A 16,695-nucleotide genomic window follows, 5' to 3' on the forward strand; every position below is an offset into this window, starting at 1 on the left:
TTGATGGACATCTAGGTTCTTTCCATAGTTTGGCTGTGGTGGACATTGCTGCTCTAAACATTTGGGTGCACGTGCCCCTTCGGATCACTATGTTTGTATCTTTAGGGTAAATACCCAGTAGTGCAATTGCTGGGTCATAGGGTAGCTCTAGTTTCAACTTTTTGAGGAACCTCCATGCTGTTTTCCAGAGTGGTTGCACCAGCTGGCATTCCCACCAACAGTGTAGGAGGGTTCCCCTTTCTCCACATCCTCACCAGCATCTGGCATTTCCTGACTTGTTAATTTTCTTAATCCCTTTCACTTGAGCTGGCCATAATGGGTCTACTCAGGACACTCATGATGCCATCAAGATGTCTTAGACACTGAATGCAAAACTGCTGGCTTAAGGATGATACAATTGACTGTTTCTGGGTGTTAAACAGAAAAAAAAAAAAAAAAAAAAAAAAAACCAGGGATGGAACTTGTCAACTAAATGCTTATTTACTGTCATTACTCAACCCTAACTGAGCATAGCTGTGCCTACCAGGCGTTGCCTCTCTGTGGGAGAGACAGACAGCTCAGATTGTGCATCCTGCCCTCAGGAAACTCACCACCTAGCAGAATAACTAAGACTCCTAAACAGAGTATGGGGAAGGCTGTGCTAGGAGCTCTGAGACAGGGACCAAGTACAATAGGCGTTCATTCATCTGGCGGGGGGTGGAGGGGGTCAGGGAAGCTTGATGGCCATGGAGGCATATACAGTGGCCTGGAGAGGTGGATGAGAGAGAGAGGAAGGTGGAGGGGAAAAGGTATCCTGAGGGGGAGGAAACCAAGGCCCGGAGGTAGAAAAAGCATGGAGATAAGGAATCCAGTTGGCTGGAGCCTGGCAGAAGAAGAGGCTTTGTGGCCATAAAGACAGCAGCGGCAAGACTCTCGAAGCCCTGTGGATAAACCTCAGGGGGTTCCAAAGGCATCCAGCAACCCTCCCCGCCACATGTCTTACTGCCCCCTAGTTTCTGACAGACACCCTGAGAGTCACCCTTATGTTCCTATGGCATGTGACAGTTGGCAACACATTCTCATATATGGCATCTCACTCATACTGAGGTGTTAATGTGAAGTAACTGACCCCATGAGGTACGTGATATTCACAGAAACAGCAGGCTTACCTCAGAGGAATGAACCTCCAATAGAATTTCAGACCTGCAGGAAGGAAGGATTTGGGGCCAGCAAGTCCTTCCTTGGTCCTCTTAAACTCCACCACCAAGGAAGAGGCTGGTGCCTACCTGACCACCGGGATCCTCCTCCTGATCTCCCTTGACTTCTGGAGCAGGGGCTGTGACCATGGCCCCAGGAAGCTGGGCTGGCTCCTCCTCTTTAAAAGATAAACATGGAATAGGTCAGAAACGTCGGCCAGGTTCCAAGGGCGGCTGTCAGAAGCTAGTATAAGGGGCTCTGGGCTACTGGACTTGTCTACCTCGGCATTTCAGAAAGTCTGGGGAATTTCTTGTCGATAGGAAAAGCAACATGATGTGACATGAACTGTTACTGCCCCATCCACAGGGATAGCTGCGGATAAGAGGACAGCTGGGAGTGGCCATCCTTGCTCCCCTGTATTCACAAGCATCTAATCCTGACCAGTGTGGCCAAAGATCCTAGGAACAGCTTGGGCAACAGAGAGAGACAGCAAAGTCCCAGCCCTCGGGGTCTAACCTTTCCTCTTACCCTCTACACGGAAAGGGTTCTGGTGACTTCAAAGACAATAGCTTGGAAGCCTTGGAATAGTATTGCCAGGAACAGAGACTCAGAAAACCTGGAGAGGCAGGTTTAGGAAGAGGCCCTCACTTCTTGGCTCTGCAGCTTTAGGTAAGTCACTCGACCTCTCAGCTGGTGTTTCCTTGTCTGTTGAATGGGGAGAATGGCTGCTGCTCTCCCTCCCTCCAAGGATTGCTGCGTGCATTAGGCAGGCCTGGTGTGCGGTGCAGCACCCACAGGCCAAGAGCTCTCGTACTCTCTCTACCCCCGCTGCCACAGGGATGCTGCTCTTCTGTATTATCAGACCCCTGGTGTCCTTCCCTCCTGGGGTTGCTGGTCTTAGACCAATCCCTAATAGCACTGTCCTTGTGTAGAAGTGACAGGAAGAAGAAATGGAGCCCAATAGAGTCTCCTCTGGGACAACATTTAGTGAAAAAGAATCTCACACACACACACACACACACACACACACACACGCAGCCTGGCCTGGCCCATCAGAGGAGAGTTTGCACAGAGCTGTCCAGGGCCTCCCTCAGGATAGCAATCCTTGCAGAAAGGGAAGACCCCGGGAAGAGGAGGCTGACATGCAGCACCAGATCATCGCTCCAGCTGACTGGCTCCCAGAGGCCAAGAGGCATGTCTCAGCCCTGGGCCACCGGGAGGGAGGAAGGTGGCAGGAGGAAACCTAGTGGTCTGGCCGTCCTCTCACCTTCTGGTTTGTTCTCTGCTTTAGCATGAGGCTTGGCTTTGGCCTGCTTACTCAAGCTCTCCTCCTCCTTGTCCTTGGAGTGGCGGGCTGCAAATGAGAAAGGGAACACATCTTATCTGGGACCCTTCAGTTAGGCTGATGAGTGGAGCGGCCAATGCTGCTGAAGTGGATGGGAAGAGGCTGGCCTGGGAGTTGGGGTCTGGATGCTGGTCTTACGAGGCTCACTCATGCCACCCAATTCCCAGACTTTCACCCTAAATCCCCTGCATCATTACTAACTGGCTGTGACCTTAGGCAAGTCACTTCTTCTCTCTAACCCTATCTCTTTTCTGCTAAAATGACATGGTTGGACTCCGAGGCAACAAACAGGATTTATTTCCGTTGTGAGTTCAAGTGCTGGCTGTTAGAGCGCGAGACTAAGGAGGACTCTGATCCAGGGTGGGGAGGAGGTGACCGTGACTCATCAGTGATGTGTGCAGTGAGTAGACCAAAAATGGCAGAGAGATATTTTTGCCATCCTTGAACAAGATTATCTCTTTGGTCCTTAGCAGCTCACTTTCCACGAATCTACCAGAAGCTCTACTGTACTGGTCACTACTGGTAACCGTGTTCATGAGACTTCCTTTTCTGGTCAGAAAAGCTGGTCAGAAAAGCTGACCATTTCCGGTCAGCTGACCACCAAGCTCCCTGCCATGTGCTTTCTAACCCCAGGTACCTGGAGCCCAGGGAGGGCCTCCTTCCACATCCCTGTGTACACGCTTGGCCAGCAGCCCACAGAGCACTCCGTGCACAATAGTGCTGCTCTGACATCGAAGAAAAATGATGAGGGCAACCTCCTTCAATGTGACGGTGTCATGGGCAACATGCAAAGCACTTTACCCGTGTGGTTCAAGGTGGGAGACACGGAGACTGAGGCGCAGGGGCTCACGAGGTCCTCCTCACGGCTGTGTGGCCCGGGAGGGTGAGCTCAATGGCACATGTGATCAGGCAGCGAGGTGCCGTGGAGTCTGTTCTGGAGTCCAGGCTGGCTTCCCCTGCAAGTGCTGGGCCACCTCAGGAAGCTTGCACACCCTTGCCAAGGCTCAGTGTCCCCCTCTAAGAAGTCAACATCATGAGACACACAGCTCTGATGGGAGGGTCCATGAGACAAAATAAATAAAAATATTATTAACTGGTATGATTAAATTTTGCTGTGTTAGCTGGAGTTCTGGAGCCACAGAGCCTGGGTTTGTATCCTGGTGAGGCCACTTGCCAGTCGAGAGCCTAGTCAACTGATTCCTTACCCTCTCTGTACCTCAGACTCTTCCTCTGTAAACTCTCACAGGGTTGTTAAAGGAATACATAAACTGATCCATGAATGTGCTTAAAACAGGACCTGGCATCCAGAAAGCCCCGTATAAGCATGAGCTACAACAAGGACGAAGTGAGTAGTTGAGAGCATCATCCTTCCCAGGAAGCAACTCTGCAGGGGCCCAGACTCCAGAGGGTTTGAGTTAGAAGGGACCCTGGAGATCCTCTGGTTCATGACACAGACAGATGGAGGAGGTGCAGTGCAGAAAGCTGCCGGGACCAAACGCTGCCTGCGTCCAGGATGGGCAAGAAAAATAAACAGGTCTGGAATTTCCTCCTTTCCGCCTGTCTCCTACATGCTCTGAGTTGGTTCATCTGTAGCTATGTCTGGCAAGAGGCTCCATCCTGCGGGGCCACCCCTCGGGCACACGAGGCCCTTCCAAGAGTCCTGGTGGGCAGGCCCTGCAGCTCCGCGCCAGAGCCGAGATGTCAGGAAGCCGGCATACTACAGCCTCCCTCATCCACACAGCTTCGGTGCCCCCATGGCACAGATGGAGCACTGCCGTCTTCTGCCGAGCAGCACAGAGTTGCTGTTATCCCAGGAGAGCTCCTTTGGGTTGCAGTGCTGGCACTGAGAACATCTGCTGACTATGGGCTAGAGGGGCTGGCAAGGAAAATCAAGTCCTCGTGTTTCCTTCTGAACTCTCCTCGAATACCCTAACCTCTCATCTCCCACGGCCCTGAGGAAGGCAGGTCAGCTGCAGGGCCTCTTTCTGGTCCCCTCTCCCTCTCTCTCTCATGCACACACACACACATCTAAGTGAAATCACCATAAAAGGCATGGGATCCCAGAGAATAGAAGCCCTTTCCCACGGTAGGGGAGAGCTCAGACCACACATCAGCTCTGTGGAAAGAGCTGGAACACCTGGAAAGGGTGGAAACATCTGGACAGCCATTTGGAACCAGCAGATGGAAACACAAACATGTATCTGGAAAGTCTTGGGAACAAAGGCCTTCATCACTGTTCTGCAAGGTCCCAACGCCTCCTGGAAGAGGTCTCGGGGTGTAGAATCAGAGCAGAACTTCATCCCACATTGTATCACATTCCATCACCTGCCGTGAGGCCCTTTCCAATGTACCAAGCCTGTTTGTCTTGCTGGGGCTCACTGTCCCTGGCTCGCCCAGAGCTCGTTTCCTCAAATGGCCTCTCTGCTCTCAGCGCAGCCAGATCATCTCCTACTTAGTATGAATCTCCTCTGACCTCGGCCAGGCCGGGCCATCACATAATCTTGTTAGTACAAGTAGGTCAGCTGCTGGTCATGGGAGTGGCCCAGGCAGGGGGGCCTGTGGTCCCATTCAGCAGATCTTTATCTTCAGGCTCTTGGTAGAGTCAGTGATTCCACAAGGAGTGGCCAAGCATAGCCCCGAGATAGGGTTTCCTTCAGAGCCCCAAGCCAGGTGTGCCTCCAGCACTGATCACCCACAGGCTGCTGGGTGCTGCAAACTCCACTCTCGAAGCTCCCAGGGTACTGATACTGGTGGGGGTGGGGGGAAGGCTCTCGCAATGTCTGTTGAGGCTCACCCTGAGGATTTTCAAAGGAAGGTTTGATCATCTCATCTTTGTCTCTACTTCTCCCCGTCCAATACCCTTTTAAATACCCAACAACTCAATACTGTGTCTGCAGGAGATACTTCAGGGCGAGAACATTCTGAGCACACCGCCCCCTCACCCCCCACCCCCCCACATCCCGGCTAACATTGTCCCTGCATCAGAAATGTAAGTCAGGAGGCTTCCTGATGCTCGTGAGTCGGTCTCCAGGGTCATAGTCAGCTCAGGCCTCTGGGGAAGGGGCCCAGAAGGCAGGGCTTGGTAAGATGGATGGTGAGAAGCTCAGCTACTCCCATCACTTGTCAAGTTGGACCCCAGGCCCCACTTTACTTTGAGCCCCTACCACCCCCAGAAGTGGTCCTGGCAGCTCCTATGGCATTCCTGGCTGGAGAGGGGTTAGCAGTTTTCATGGGACTCCAGAGCTCAACACGGAGCACAGGGGGGTACCACTCAGAGGTTCCAGGCTGTGGGGTCCTACAGGAGGTACTCCCAGGAGTGGCCCTGACTAGTCAGCCTGGGATAAGCTGCCTGGCTGGAGATTCTGTGGGATACTGGAGCCGACTTGTGGGTGGTAGGCCTTGTAGGGAAGTCACTGAAGGCAACCCCAACATAGACTGGAGCAGGGCACACAGCACTCTTAGCCTCACCAACTACAGAAAAACTCTTTTACAGGAAGCGACACGGAGACAGGGAAGTCATGGGATGCGGATACCTAAGGACCTTAGCTCCTGTTGAGTCCTGTGCCTTCGCTCTGCCCTGACTCCCAGACTGCTGACTTCATCCCCCATCTCTCCTCTGCTCTTGATTCCCCACTCTGCCCTCATCCTACCCACTGCCTCCTAGTTTTGCAGGTCCCTGTTCTTGTCCAGCTGCAGGAAGGAGGGAGCGGACAAGAGACCGTGCAGGTCTGGGGAGGCCTTACTTACCTTCTCCCAGAGGGTCCAGGCTGTGGAGCATGAGCTGGAAGATGGGGCTGCGGATGGTACTGTTGTGCAGAGAGGCCAAGCTCCTCTCTCGTGTCAGCACTGCTGGGAGCACTGCCGGGAGCTGAGCAGAGAAGAAGAGGGCCTCAGTGGGCCCTGCCCAAGCTAGGGAAGGAGCCACACGAACGAGGGCCTCACTATCCCTGCCCCCCTCCCGTGGAGGGCAGAACAAAGCACAGGAGCCTTATCCCGGCCTCCCCCTCCCTTCACCTCCATCAGGAGCATTAACACTGCTTTCGTTCCCAGCCTCCCCTCACTCTTCCATGACTGGATAATTCTACGTACTGAATAATTCCCCAAGGTCTCAACAGGGAGCAGACAATGTGCACGACACATAACGCATTACCTAGGGTCTGTCCTTCCCTGAAGATTCACTCTCACAGAAACACACTCACCCCCACACGTAGACCCCCTGTGCACGGGTTCACTTCACGGTCCCCAGAGCATCATCCTGCTTTATCATTGCCCCAGCCCCAGATAAGCAAGACCGTGATCGCCTTCTACAGAAAAGGAAATGGAAAGTGAACGAGGCTAGGTGGTGTATCCAAGGTCCTGTGGGGAGTAAATGAAAGACTTGATACTAGCGCTCAGGACTTTCAATTCCCAGTTCTGTTCCTTTTTTTCTACCCACAGATGCTCAGGAGACCTTCACAGGCACACACATACTCACACCTATGTGCACAGATACCCAGATGTGACACACATAGAAATATCATCTGATTTGCAAAGGAGCATCGAAGACAGACCAACGCTTGCTCAGGCCCTCGCACCCCCCACCCCCATTCCCATCTCTCCGGAGCTGAACTCCTCTGCCATCTAGTGGCTGTGGTAACACAGTACTCCACAGCAGGCCTAGGGATTTTCTTAGGTTAGGACATTTTCATTCAGGCCCCAGCCTCTCTCCTCTCCAGGAATCCCATAATTCTTTCCAAATATCCCACCACCCAAAGGCAGCTAAGATACCAGAAACCTCAGACTCCCCTGCTTCCAGTGCCCCTCCTGTGTTTCTCTTATTTCTGGAGCATTCCAAATCCACAGGTACTTTTTAGATCAATTCTAAACGTTGGGGCTTGAGTTTGTCTAGTCCACAGTCATTTTACAGATGCAAAAGCTCACACAGCAAGCCAGGGGCAGAGCAAACAGGGACATTCTGGATTTAGCTCCCTAATGAGCATCTCCTCCCAGGCCACCTTGGAGGTGACAGTCCCTCTGGCAAAGGAGCTGGCTCCTTCCCTGGCTCGCCCTGGGAGCACTCCCAGGAGCTTCCCAAGCCTGAACCCCACCTAGGACCCTCGGCATCAGGGCCACAGTGCCTAAGTTCTATGGCTGTCCTCCGAGACCCTGCGGTGTCCCCCTGGGCAGACGCCACATGGCACCCACCTTGACCCTCTTGTTTTCCTGTAGCTCATCCACCATGACTGCCCCATGACTGGGCTGCAAACGGGGACTGGAGCTATGGGATGTTTGGAGAGATGCTTGCTCTCCCTCCCTACTACTCTCTCTCTTCGGGGAAACCTCAGGTGGGAACACAGAAACACACCCAAAAATAACCTGCTCTCAGGAGATGTTTTACCATATCCAAACCCCAGCCTGGCCTTTCACGGTCTGGCTTCCGCCTGCACACAGTAGGCCCAGTCAAATGTGTCCACTGTCTACACTCCAGTAACACCAACTGTCTTTCAGCCTCTCAAAGGCAACATCCTCTTTACCCACTCTGAAACCCTCATCGCGGGACCTCTCTCCCATGCTTGGCACCCTCCTTCCTTCCCTCACTCCCCATATTTCAGGTCTCCATTTACATGCCACCTTCCTCTGGGGAGCTGAGGTGTTGTCTCATTCTCTTGTATAGATTCCTGTTCTTCTCCTCCATAGCGCTTTCCTCAATTTATTTGTGTGTTAAGAAACATTGCTAACATTGTTAACAAACATACAAATAAATTAACTGCCCCCCCAGCATCTTTTTTTTAAGATTTTGCTTATTTACTTGTCAGAGAGAGAGCATAAGCAGAGGGAGAAGCACGCTCCCCACTGAGCAAGGAGTCCAACACTGGACTCGATGCCAGGACCCTGAGATCATGACCTGAGCGGAAGGTAGATGCTTAGCCGACTGAGCCACCCAGGTGCCCCACCCCCCACCCCCCACCCCCTACCCCCAGCATCTTGAAGAAAGATTGCTTATTTCATTCACCACTATGTGTCCAGCAGAAAAACACTCTTGGGCACTTCGCAAAGGTTCAATAAACACTTGTTGCATGATGTGTGGACGAACTGTCCTCTAACTGTCCCCAACCCATTCCAACTCCTGGGGCCTTGTTCATAACTCTTTTCTCTGCTTAAAATGCCTTCTCCATTCCTCCACATCTACCAGTTTCTCAGAAAATTCAGGGTGAATTTTTCTATAAAGTTTTCCTGAATGGCCCCTCCTACTCCCCCCCCCAACCCGGCTCCAGCTCCCCGTGATCCCTCTCTCCTCAAAAGCTGTATAACAGGGAACACATTTTGTGTTATCAAAATCTGGCTCTGCGATCAAGGGTAAGCGCTCGGGTCCTCCGGAAGCTGCATGGCAGCCAGCTAGGAAAAGAGACAGCCCTAGAAAAATCTAAGACGGAGGATCACTAAACACACAGTACTTATTGTCTGCACCACTAGCCTGCCGCCTTGCATTTACCGCTTTATAATGCCATTTGAACTTTTAAAAGAATTATGTTTTAACTATTCACATATGTGAGTTGTCCACCCAGCTAGGCGCAATTTTTTTTTTCGAAGTGACAATACAGTCATCTCTGTTCTCCTAACCTGCAGCACAGTGTCTTGTACATAGTAGGTGCTCATTAAAGGTGAGCTGACTGAATAGCTATTCCTAAGGAGTTTCTAGTGCTATCTTCAGGCAACATGGTCACCAACAGTTGCCCACCTCCCCACTGCTGGCCTCTATGGCCAAAACTAGAACTGGACTTGCTACAGTCTCTATTTCAACGCAGAAAATGAAATAGTGCCTGAGCCAGGGTGCTTCACCCCCCCATCCTCCCAATTTGTTCATTCATTCAGTTCTTATTTCCTGAGTACCTGCTGCTTATAGGTCAGTGTGCTAGTGCTGTCAGGACGCAAAGATGTCGAGGACACGGGTTCTATGTCCAGAAAGGAACTGGAACCAATACTGACAAAGTAGGGGCACCTGGGTGGCTCAATGGGTTAAAGCCTCTGCCTTCAGCTCAGGTCATGGTCCCAGGGTCCTGGGATGGAGCCCCGCGTGGGGCTCTCTGCTCAGCGGGGAGCCTGCTTCTCTCTCTGCCTCTCTGCCTACTTGTGATTTCTGTCTGTCGGATAAACAAATAACATCTTTAAAAAAAAAAAAAAAAGTACTGACAAAGCAGAAAGTGGCACAAGAAATGAGAAGCGTAGATGAAGCCGCAGTGGTGGGAAGGACAAGAAGGTTCCTGAAGTAGGCAGAATTCGAGTGAGCTTTGAAGGATGGGGGAGGTTTGAATGCTGGACACAGATGACTAAATGAATTGAATGAATGGATGGATGAACCAATGGATTTGCAAACGAATGAAACAGAGCAGAAATAACCAATCTTTATATGAAGGGAGCACTTCGAATTTCTGAGCAAATCCCCTGACTCTTTCATGACACACGGTAGGTTTACTGGCATGGTAAGTACGCCTGCTGGCCCAGCCGTCTCACTTTTATCCTGTCCAACCTTCACCCAGTGAGTTTCTGGAGGGAAAAAACCAGGAGGAGCCAGGGTGCCCTTTGGGATAGTTAGTTCTGTCCACAGAGGGGCAGGAGAGATTGACTTCTGCCCCGTGATGCATGTGCCTAATGATTTTTCTGCCATTCAGATTTACCCAAAATATTTCTGAGTTCATCGTTCTTTGCACATATCAATATCTTCTGAGATCAGCATGTACTTCCAATTTTCTGAAGCCCTTCATATCCACTTTCTCATCCAGGACTACTAACTCCACGAAGCACACAAGGTCAGTATTATGACTGCTCTCTGACAGATGAGAAAACAGAGATGCGGGAAGAGTGTGGCACTTGCCCACACTCACAAAGTCAGGGTCAGAACTCTGACCCCCTGATCCCCATTAGAAGTATGTTGTTGCTGTTGTCCTTTACTAGCTCGCATTTCTTTGCCCAGGCAAAAATAAGATAATGAGGCAAAATCTCCATTCCCTAGTGGCTTTGTTCCAAATTATTGACATTTTAGGTAAGTGGACACGAATGCTCTTCTCCATTTAGATGTGGATGATGGGTCTATTATGGGTAGCAGTCCTGGCAAGTAGGTGCTTTCAGAATATGCTCTTGGTACAAACACATTTCATATCCAGCTCTGACACCAATCCATCGCCCCTCCCCTCTCTTCAGCCTCATTACCCTACCTTCTCCTTCTCCTCATGAAAATTAGCAAAGGGAGCAGACCGAAGAGGATGTCTTCATGCCAGCCAAACCCCCCAGCACCTGTGATGCATCTTGCTGAGGCTGAGCTGTGGGATCCCTTGTAGCTGCTCCTGAAACCCTCAGGGGGCTCTGCCTCCTGACATCCGATTTCTATTTCCCACTAATACAGCAGTTAATCATTGGCTTCTCCCTTCCTAGACCATCCAGGACACATTCCCTGAACCATGTATTTTAGTCTGTGATTTTTAAAAAAGATTTTATTTATTTATTTGACACAGAGAGGGAGAGATCACAAGTAGGCAGAGCAGCAGGCAGAGAGAGAGGAGAAAGCAGGCCCCCCGCTGAGCAGAGAGCCTGACACGGGGCTCCATTCCAGGACTCTGAGATCACAATCTGAGCTGAAGGCAGAAGTTTAAACCACTGAGCCACCCAGGCACCCCTGTGATTTTTTTTTTTTTTTAATATTCATTTAACAAGTGTTTTTACTGAATTCTTGGTCTGAGTCCTGTCTTTACCCAAGTTACACTCCAGTAGGAGACCCTTCTCTCTTAGCCTTTTTCTGCGTACAGTCTTGCGCTCTGATCCACTCATTTTTTCTAAGCTGGAAACCCAGAAGTCTACCCAAATTCCTCCCTCTCCTTCACAGCCCACATCCAATCAGCTGTCAGACCTAGTTTCTAAAAGTCCTCAAATTTAGCTGCATCTCTCCTGCCTACAGTCCTGTAAAACCCTCCTGATTCCTGATCTGTTTCTCTTCCAGTTCATTCTCCATCCTTCAGCCAGAGTGATAATCTGAACAAAGCACAGATCGCATCCCTCCCCCGCAGGAGCTTACTGTCCTCACAAGGGAGTCCAGACTCCTTAGCTGAGCACCTACTAGCCTCCTCTTATCTCCAGTCCAGCACTGTCCAATAGAAATAGAATGCAAGTCACATACATAATTTTAACTATTTTAGTAGCCACTTTTTTTTTTTTTTTTAGTAGCCACATTTTTTTTATTAACACACAATGTATTATTTCCCCTGTTGGGCTGGCAGGAAGGGCTACTAAAGATGGCGAAAGTTCCCGCCATAAGACCTGAGCTGGGACAGGAGAACAAAGGCCCAAGCAGGAATCTGAGACCCCCGCCCCGGGCTCCTGTGGACCAATGGGATCCCGATGAGCGGCGGGATATCCAAATAAGGGAAACTTCCAAAAGACCCCTGAGCTTTCCCCAAGACCCCTTAAAAGCCCCCTCCTCCCTGCCTTGGGCGCGACTTCCGCCACTCTGCTTTCCAGAGTCGCGGAACCTCGCCCGAGGGTGCCCACCTCCTCCCGGCGCAACTTTCCTGGCTCCCCTTCTCCTGAGCCCTGAAACTTCGCCAGAGAGCGTTTTTAATAAATCTTGCCTTGCACCCACTGTGCCTGGTGTTGTGTTTATCTCGCCAGAAAAAACTTTACATCCCCCAGGGGTACAGGTCTGTGAATCATCAGGTAGTAGCCACAATTTTAATGTAAAAGGAACGTATGAAATTGATTTTAATAATATACTTAAAATATAATATACTTATATATATACTCAAATATACTAAAAATATCATAATTCAACATGTAATTAATATAAAAAGATCAATGAGCTATTTTGGCCTTTTTTTTTTCATACCAAGCCTTTGAAGCCCAGTGTATATTTTATACTTACAGCATCTCTCAGTCCGGATTTGCCCCATTTCAAGAGCTGAGTGGCTCCATGTAGCTAGTCTTACATGCTTTTTCTTAAAGAGTGTCAGGCCCCAGAAAATTTGGATCAATTCCCACTCTGCTAGGCGGAGCTCATCAAGGACTTGGGACTGTGCCTTTTTTGTCACTGTAACCCCAGACCCTACACGGGCCTCATATAAAGGGATTCAATAAATGTTTGCTGAATGAATGAGCATTGGAGCTTTTTATGGCACAGACCTAGGGCCTCCCCCTCCCCCTCCCACTCCGTCTCTCAGGTGGTCCTCAATTTTAATTACCACACGTTGTCAGTGATTCACAAATTTCTAGCCCAGACCTTGCTTCTGAGCTTCAGGCCCATGTGGGTAACTGCCTCCCAGACATACCCACTTGGAGGTGCCGTAGGCACCCAAACTCATCACTCCTGACTGGAAACTCTTGAGTCGCCCTAACCCTGTCCGTCCTCGAGTCTTCCCTTTTTCACTGGGTAGGACCACCATCTACCCCGCTGCTCAAGGTGAAAACCTGGCAGCATCCTTGACTTCTCTGGCTGTGGCACCCTCCCACCCACTTCATCACCAGTCCAGATGATTCTGCCTTTAAGACATCTCTCAAAGATACACACATTGGATGCCCACATCAGCCTCCCAACTGAACTCCCTGTTTTTACCCTCGCACACCTACGGTTCATTTTCTACACAGCGGTTAGGACCGACCTCTTAATATGGCTCTTTGTCACTTCCTTCCCTGCTGAGCATCAGTTAAAATCCAAAGTCCATATCTGACCCATAAGGCCCGGCAGGAAGCCACTCCCACCTCTCCAGCGTTATCTTGCTCTACTCTCCCCTTATTCACTGACCACACTGGCCTCCATTTCTTTATTCCCGTGTACTGAGCTCCTTCTGGGCTCCAAGCCTTTGCAGATGTTATTTCCTCTTCCAGAATTCTTCCCCATGGAGCACGGGGTGGTTTCCCTTGTCATTCTGCAGATCTCTGTTTAGACCTTTCTCCCTCCAAGAGGCTTCTCCTGCTCTCCCTCACAAGAGGGGGCCGCACCTCCAGTCCCTCTCCACCACAGGCACGCTTAACTTCACCGCCCTTGTCACTCTCTGAAATTACCTTTTTTTTTTTTTTACTTGTTTAGCATCTATATGCCCACTCCCCACACTAAATAAGGTTAGTTTTATGTTTCCAACCTATTCAGGTGGCAGAGTATCTAGAAACCATGCTGTTATTTGTAGAACACCACCAATATCTAATTTCATACTTAATCCCATCATATACACTAAGAGAAAATATTACTGTGTAGCAAGAATGCATGTAAAATCTCATTTACATGTACACATGCCTCCATGGAAACCACAAGCTGTTGGACCAGGCACAATCAGGTATTTGAATTTTTCTATTCCTATTTGTTTGTTTCTCATTCATTCATTTTGTCATCTTCTAGCACCGACTAGCAGGTGAACACTAAAAAAAAATGTTATGAGGAAAAGAAGCCTTGGGGCGCCTGGGTGGCTCAGTGGGTTAAGCCGCTGCCTTCGGCTCAGGTCATGATCTCAGGGTCCTGGGATCGAGTCCCGCATCGGGCTCTCTGCTCAGCAGGGAGCCTGCTTCCCTTCCTCTCTCTCTGCCTGCCTCTCCATCTACTTGTGATTTCTCTCTGTCAAATAAATAAATAAAATCTTTAAAAAAAAAAAGAAAGAAAAGAAGCCTTAAAACTGAGAATTCTACTCTTGTCATCTTTTTTTTACAACGGGGAGGAAGCTAACTATTCCCAAAGGAGGGAACCCTTGGACAGTTAAAGGACGGAACCCTGGGTGGCTCAGAGCTCTGAGTTCAAGCTGCATGATGGGTGTGGGGCCTACTTAAGAAAAAATAAAAATAAAATTAAAATGTGTGAATATTATCTTGAAAGAGAGAGAGAGAGAAAGCTGGGAACACCTCAGCCCAAGCTAGGAGGGGCTCTTTGGGAGCTAAGTGGATTCCCTGAAGCCTAGCATGAGTGGGGTCCACAGAGCTGGAGAAGTCTTCCTGTCCATAGGGCTTCCTGTCCATAGTCCTGCTGTCTCCACAGCAAACAGCTGGTTATACCGGTCACTGATAGAAGCCCTTGGAATAAACGTCAACCTCGACAAGGGGAGGACTGGCCCCCTTAGGAGGCACCTGGTTTGTCTGCTTAGGGGGTCATGTTCATTGCTTTAATTCAAAACCCTTGCCAGGAAAAAAAAAAAAAAAAAAAAACGTAAAACAGTTCCCAGTGCATTTAAGAAAAGAGTGGCAGACTTTTCCCTAGAGTTTCACATTCTGAAGTATTCTTGAAGGCATAGTGTGTGGACAGGGACCCAAAAGCACCCAAAATAGCTTGTTCCCCTCCCACCTTGGATTCCTTTTTACCACTGGTGCCCCTCAGGCCATATTGCCAATCAGCATCTCGTGCAGATGGCTGGTCCTTGCTAGCTAAGTTGGGAGCTCGCAACTCTCTCTATAGAGAAAGGCCCGTGGCGCTTCCAAGCACAAATAGATAAAGCTTTTTTTTTTTTTTTTAAGATTTTATTTATTGGGTCACCTGGGTGGCTCAGTGGGTTAAGCCTCTGCCTTCAGCTCGGGTCGTGATCTCAGGGTCCTGGGATCAGGCCCCACATTGGGCTCTCTGCTCAGTGGAGAGCCTGCTTCTCCCTCTCTCTCTGCCTGCCTGTCTGTCTACTTGTGATTTCTCTCTCTGCCAAATAAATAAAAAATCTTAAAAAACAAAAAAAGATTTTTATTTATTTATTTATTTAGGGAGAACTAATTACCATCTTCCTACTGAATAAGATTACTAAGAAAAGTAAATAGATAAAGCTTTTTAAGCCAGGTAGATGCATCAGCTTTGCTGTTTGTCGGCCTTCTGTGACTATGCATGGTCACCGCAAGTCAGGTATTTATCATTTCAGGCTAGTATAAATACACTGCGGGGGGGTATAGTTTGTACTCAGGTATAGAGCTTCAGAGCAAGTGAAGTTAGACTGTATCAGTAACAGGGATCATAAAAGGCATCCCAAACCAAACCAACTAAATGCCGGTTTGACCAATATTGTCTCAAGTGTCTTAGCTTTTATTTCTTTCTCAGCCAGTGTCAAAAGAGAGACTCTAAAATTTTTACTATGTGTCTGTGTCTGACGCTACACCCTTTATTTTTTTCTAGAAATGCTCTTAAGTGAATTCTTTTTTTTTTTTTTAAGATTTTATTTATTTATTTGACAGGCAGAGATCACAAGTAGGCAGAGAGGCAGGCACAGAGAGAGGAGGAAGCAGGCTCCCCGCTGAGCAGAGAGCCTGATGCAGGGCTCAATCCCAGGACCCTGGGATCATGACCTGAGCCAAAGGCAGAGGCTTTAACCCACTGAGCCACCCAGGTGCCCCTCTTAAATGAATTCTGATAGGATCATCCCCTCCCCACCCCCAGAAAACCCCTTTACCCCAATTCTAAGTTGTCAGAGCAGGATAAAAAGTAAAGCGAAAGGCCCTCCAGCTCAGAAACTCTACAGATATCAGCTGGGTAAATATCCAGCAAGAAAACAAATCATTCTCTGCTGATCTCGTCTCCAGGCTGCTCAGGAAGAAGACCCACAAGTATGTTGGACTTGGGGAAGCAGCGTGTGGCCGCTCCCGTTTGTCGCTGTATTGTCTGTGGCAGCTTTCATGCTACAGCAGAGCTGAGTAGTTGTGACAGAGACTGCACGGCCTGCAAGGCCCGAACGATTTACTGTCTGGCCCTTTACAGTAGCAGTCTGCCAACCCCTGCATGAGATCGTCATCCCACTCACTTTATAGATCAGCAATCTAAGGCCTGGTGGGAAAGCAAAGTGACTTCCTAGCACTTTGTATAGTGTTCCTTCCATGACAGTTACTCTAGTCTGTGCTGGTGCTTCTCATTGAAGCGCTTACAGATAAAGGTTTGTTGAATGGCACTGACTTGCCCAGAGCAACAGGGGCAGTTTGCAGCAGAGCCTGAGTTAAAACCTAGAAATACAGTTTCACGCACCCGTGGTGAGAACCACCAAGAGCTATGGAACGGGCTGAGTTAATGATCCTCTCTGAGCCTCAGTTTCCTCATCGGCAAAATGGAGGCTGCCATCTATCCTTGCAGGGCTTTCGTGAGAAATCGTTGAGATCATGTACATACGGAATAGGCCCTCCATAAGCAAGGAGTCCCTCCCCACTCTTCTCTCTCTCTACCCTGGAACCCCTGAATTGTTAGGGTTTCCTGAGGAAACGGAACCACC

At 49.5% G+C, this 16,695-nt stretch overlaps 1 protein-coding gene across 4 annotated transcripts in view; it reads right to left on the reverse strand.

The window, feature by feature from the left end:
* Nucleotides 1–16,695, reverse strand: part of SLC24A1 (solute carrier family 24 member 1) — a 42,840-nt gene that overhangs the window by 8,569 nt on the left and 17,576 nt on the right. For all 4 annotated transcript variants that reach the window (XM_082737078.1, XM_082737079.1, XM_082737076.1 and 1 more), the window contains 3 exons: nt 6,269–6,389; nt 2,444–2,530; nt 1,266–1,354 (listed from right to left, as the gene is read on the reverse strand). In XM_082737078.1, coding sequence (XP_082593204.1) covers nt 1,266–1,354; nt 2,444–2,530; nt 6,269–6,389 — 297 coding nt within the window. The remainder of the gene's footprint in view (nt 1–1,265; nt 1,355–2,443; nt 2,531–6,268; nt 6,390–16,695) is intronic.

The sequence above is a fragment of the Mustela nivalis genome, assembly GCF_964662115.1.
Source record: "Mustela nivalis genome assembly, chromosome: 6".
In the NCBI taxonomy this organism is placed as follows: Eukaryota; Metazoa; Chordata; class Mammalia; order Carnivora; family Mustelidae; genus Mustela; species Mustela nivalis.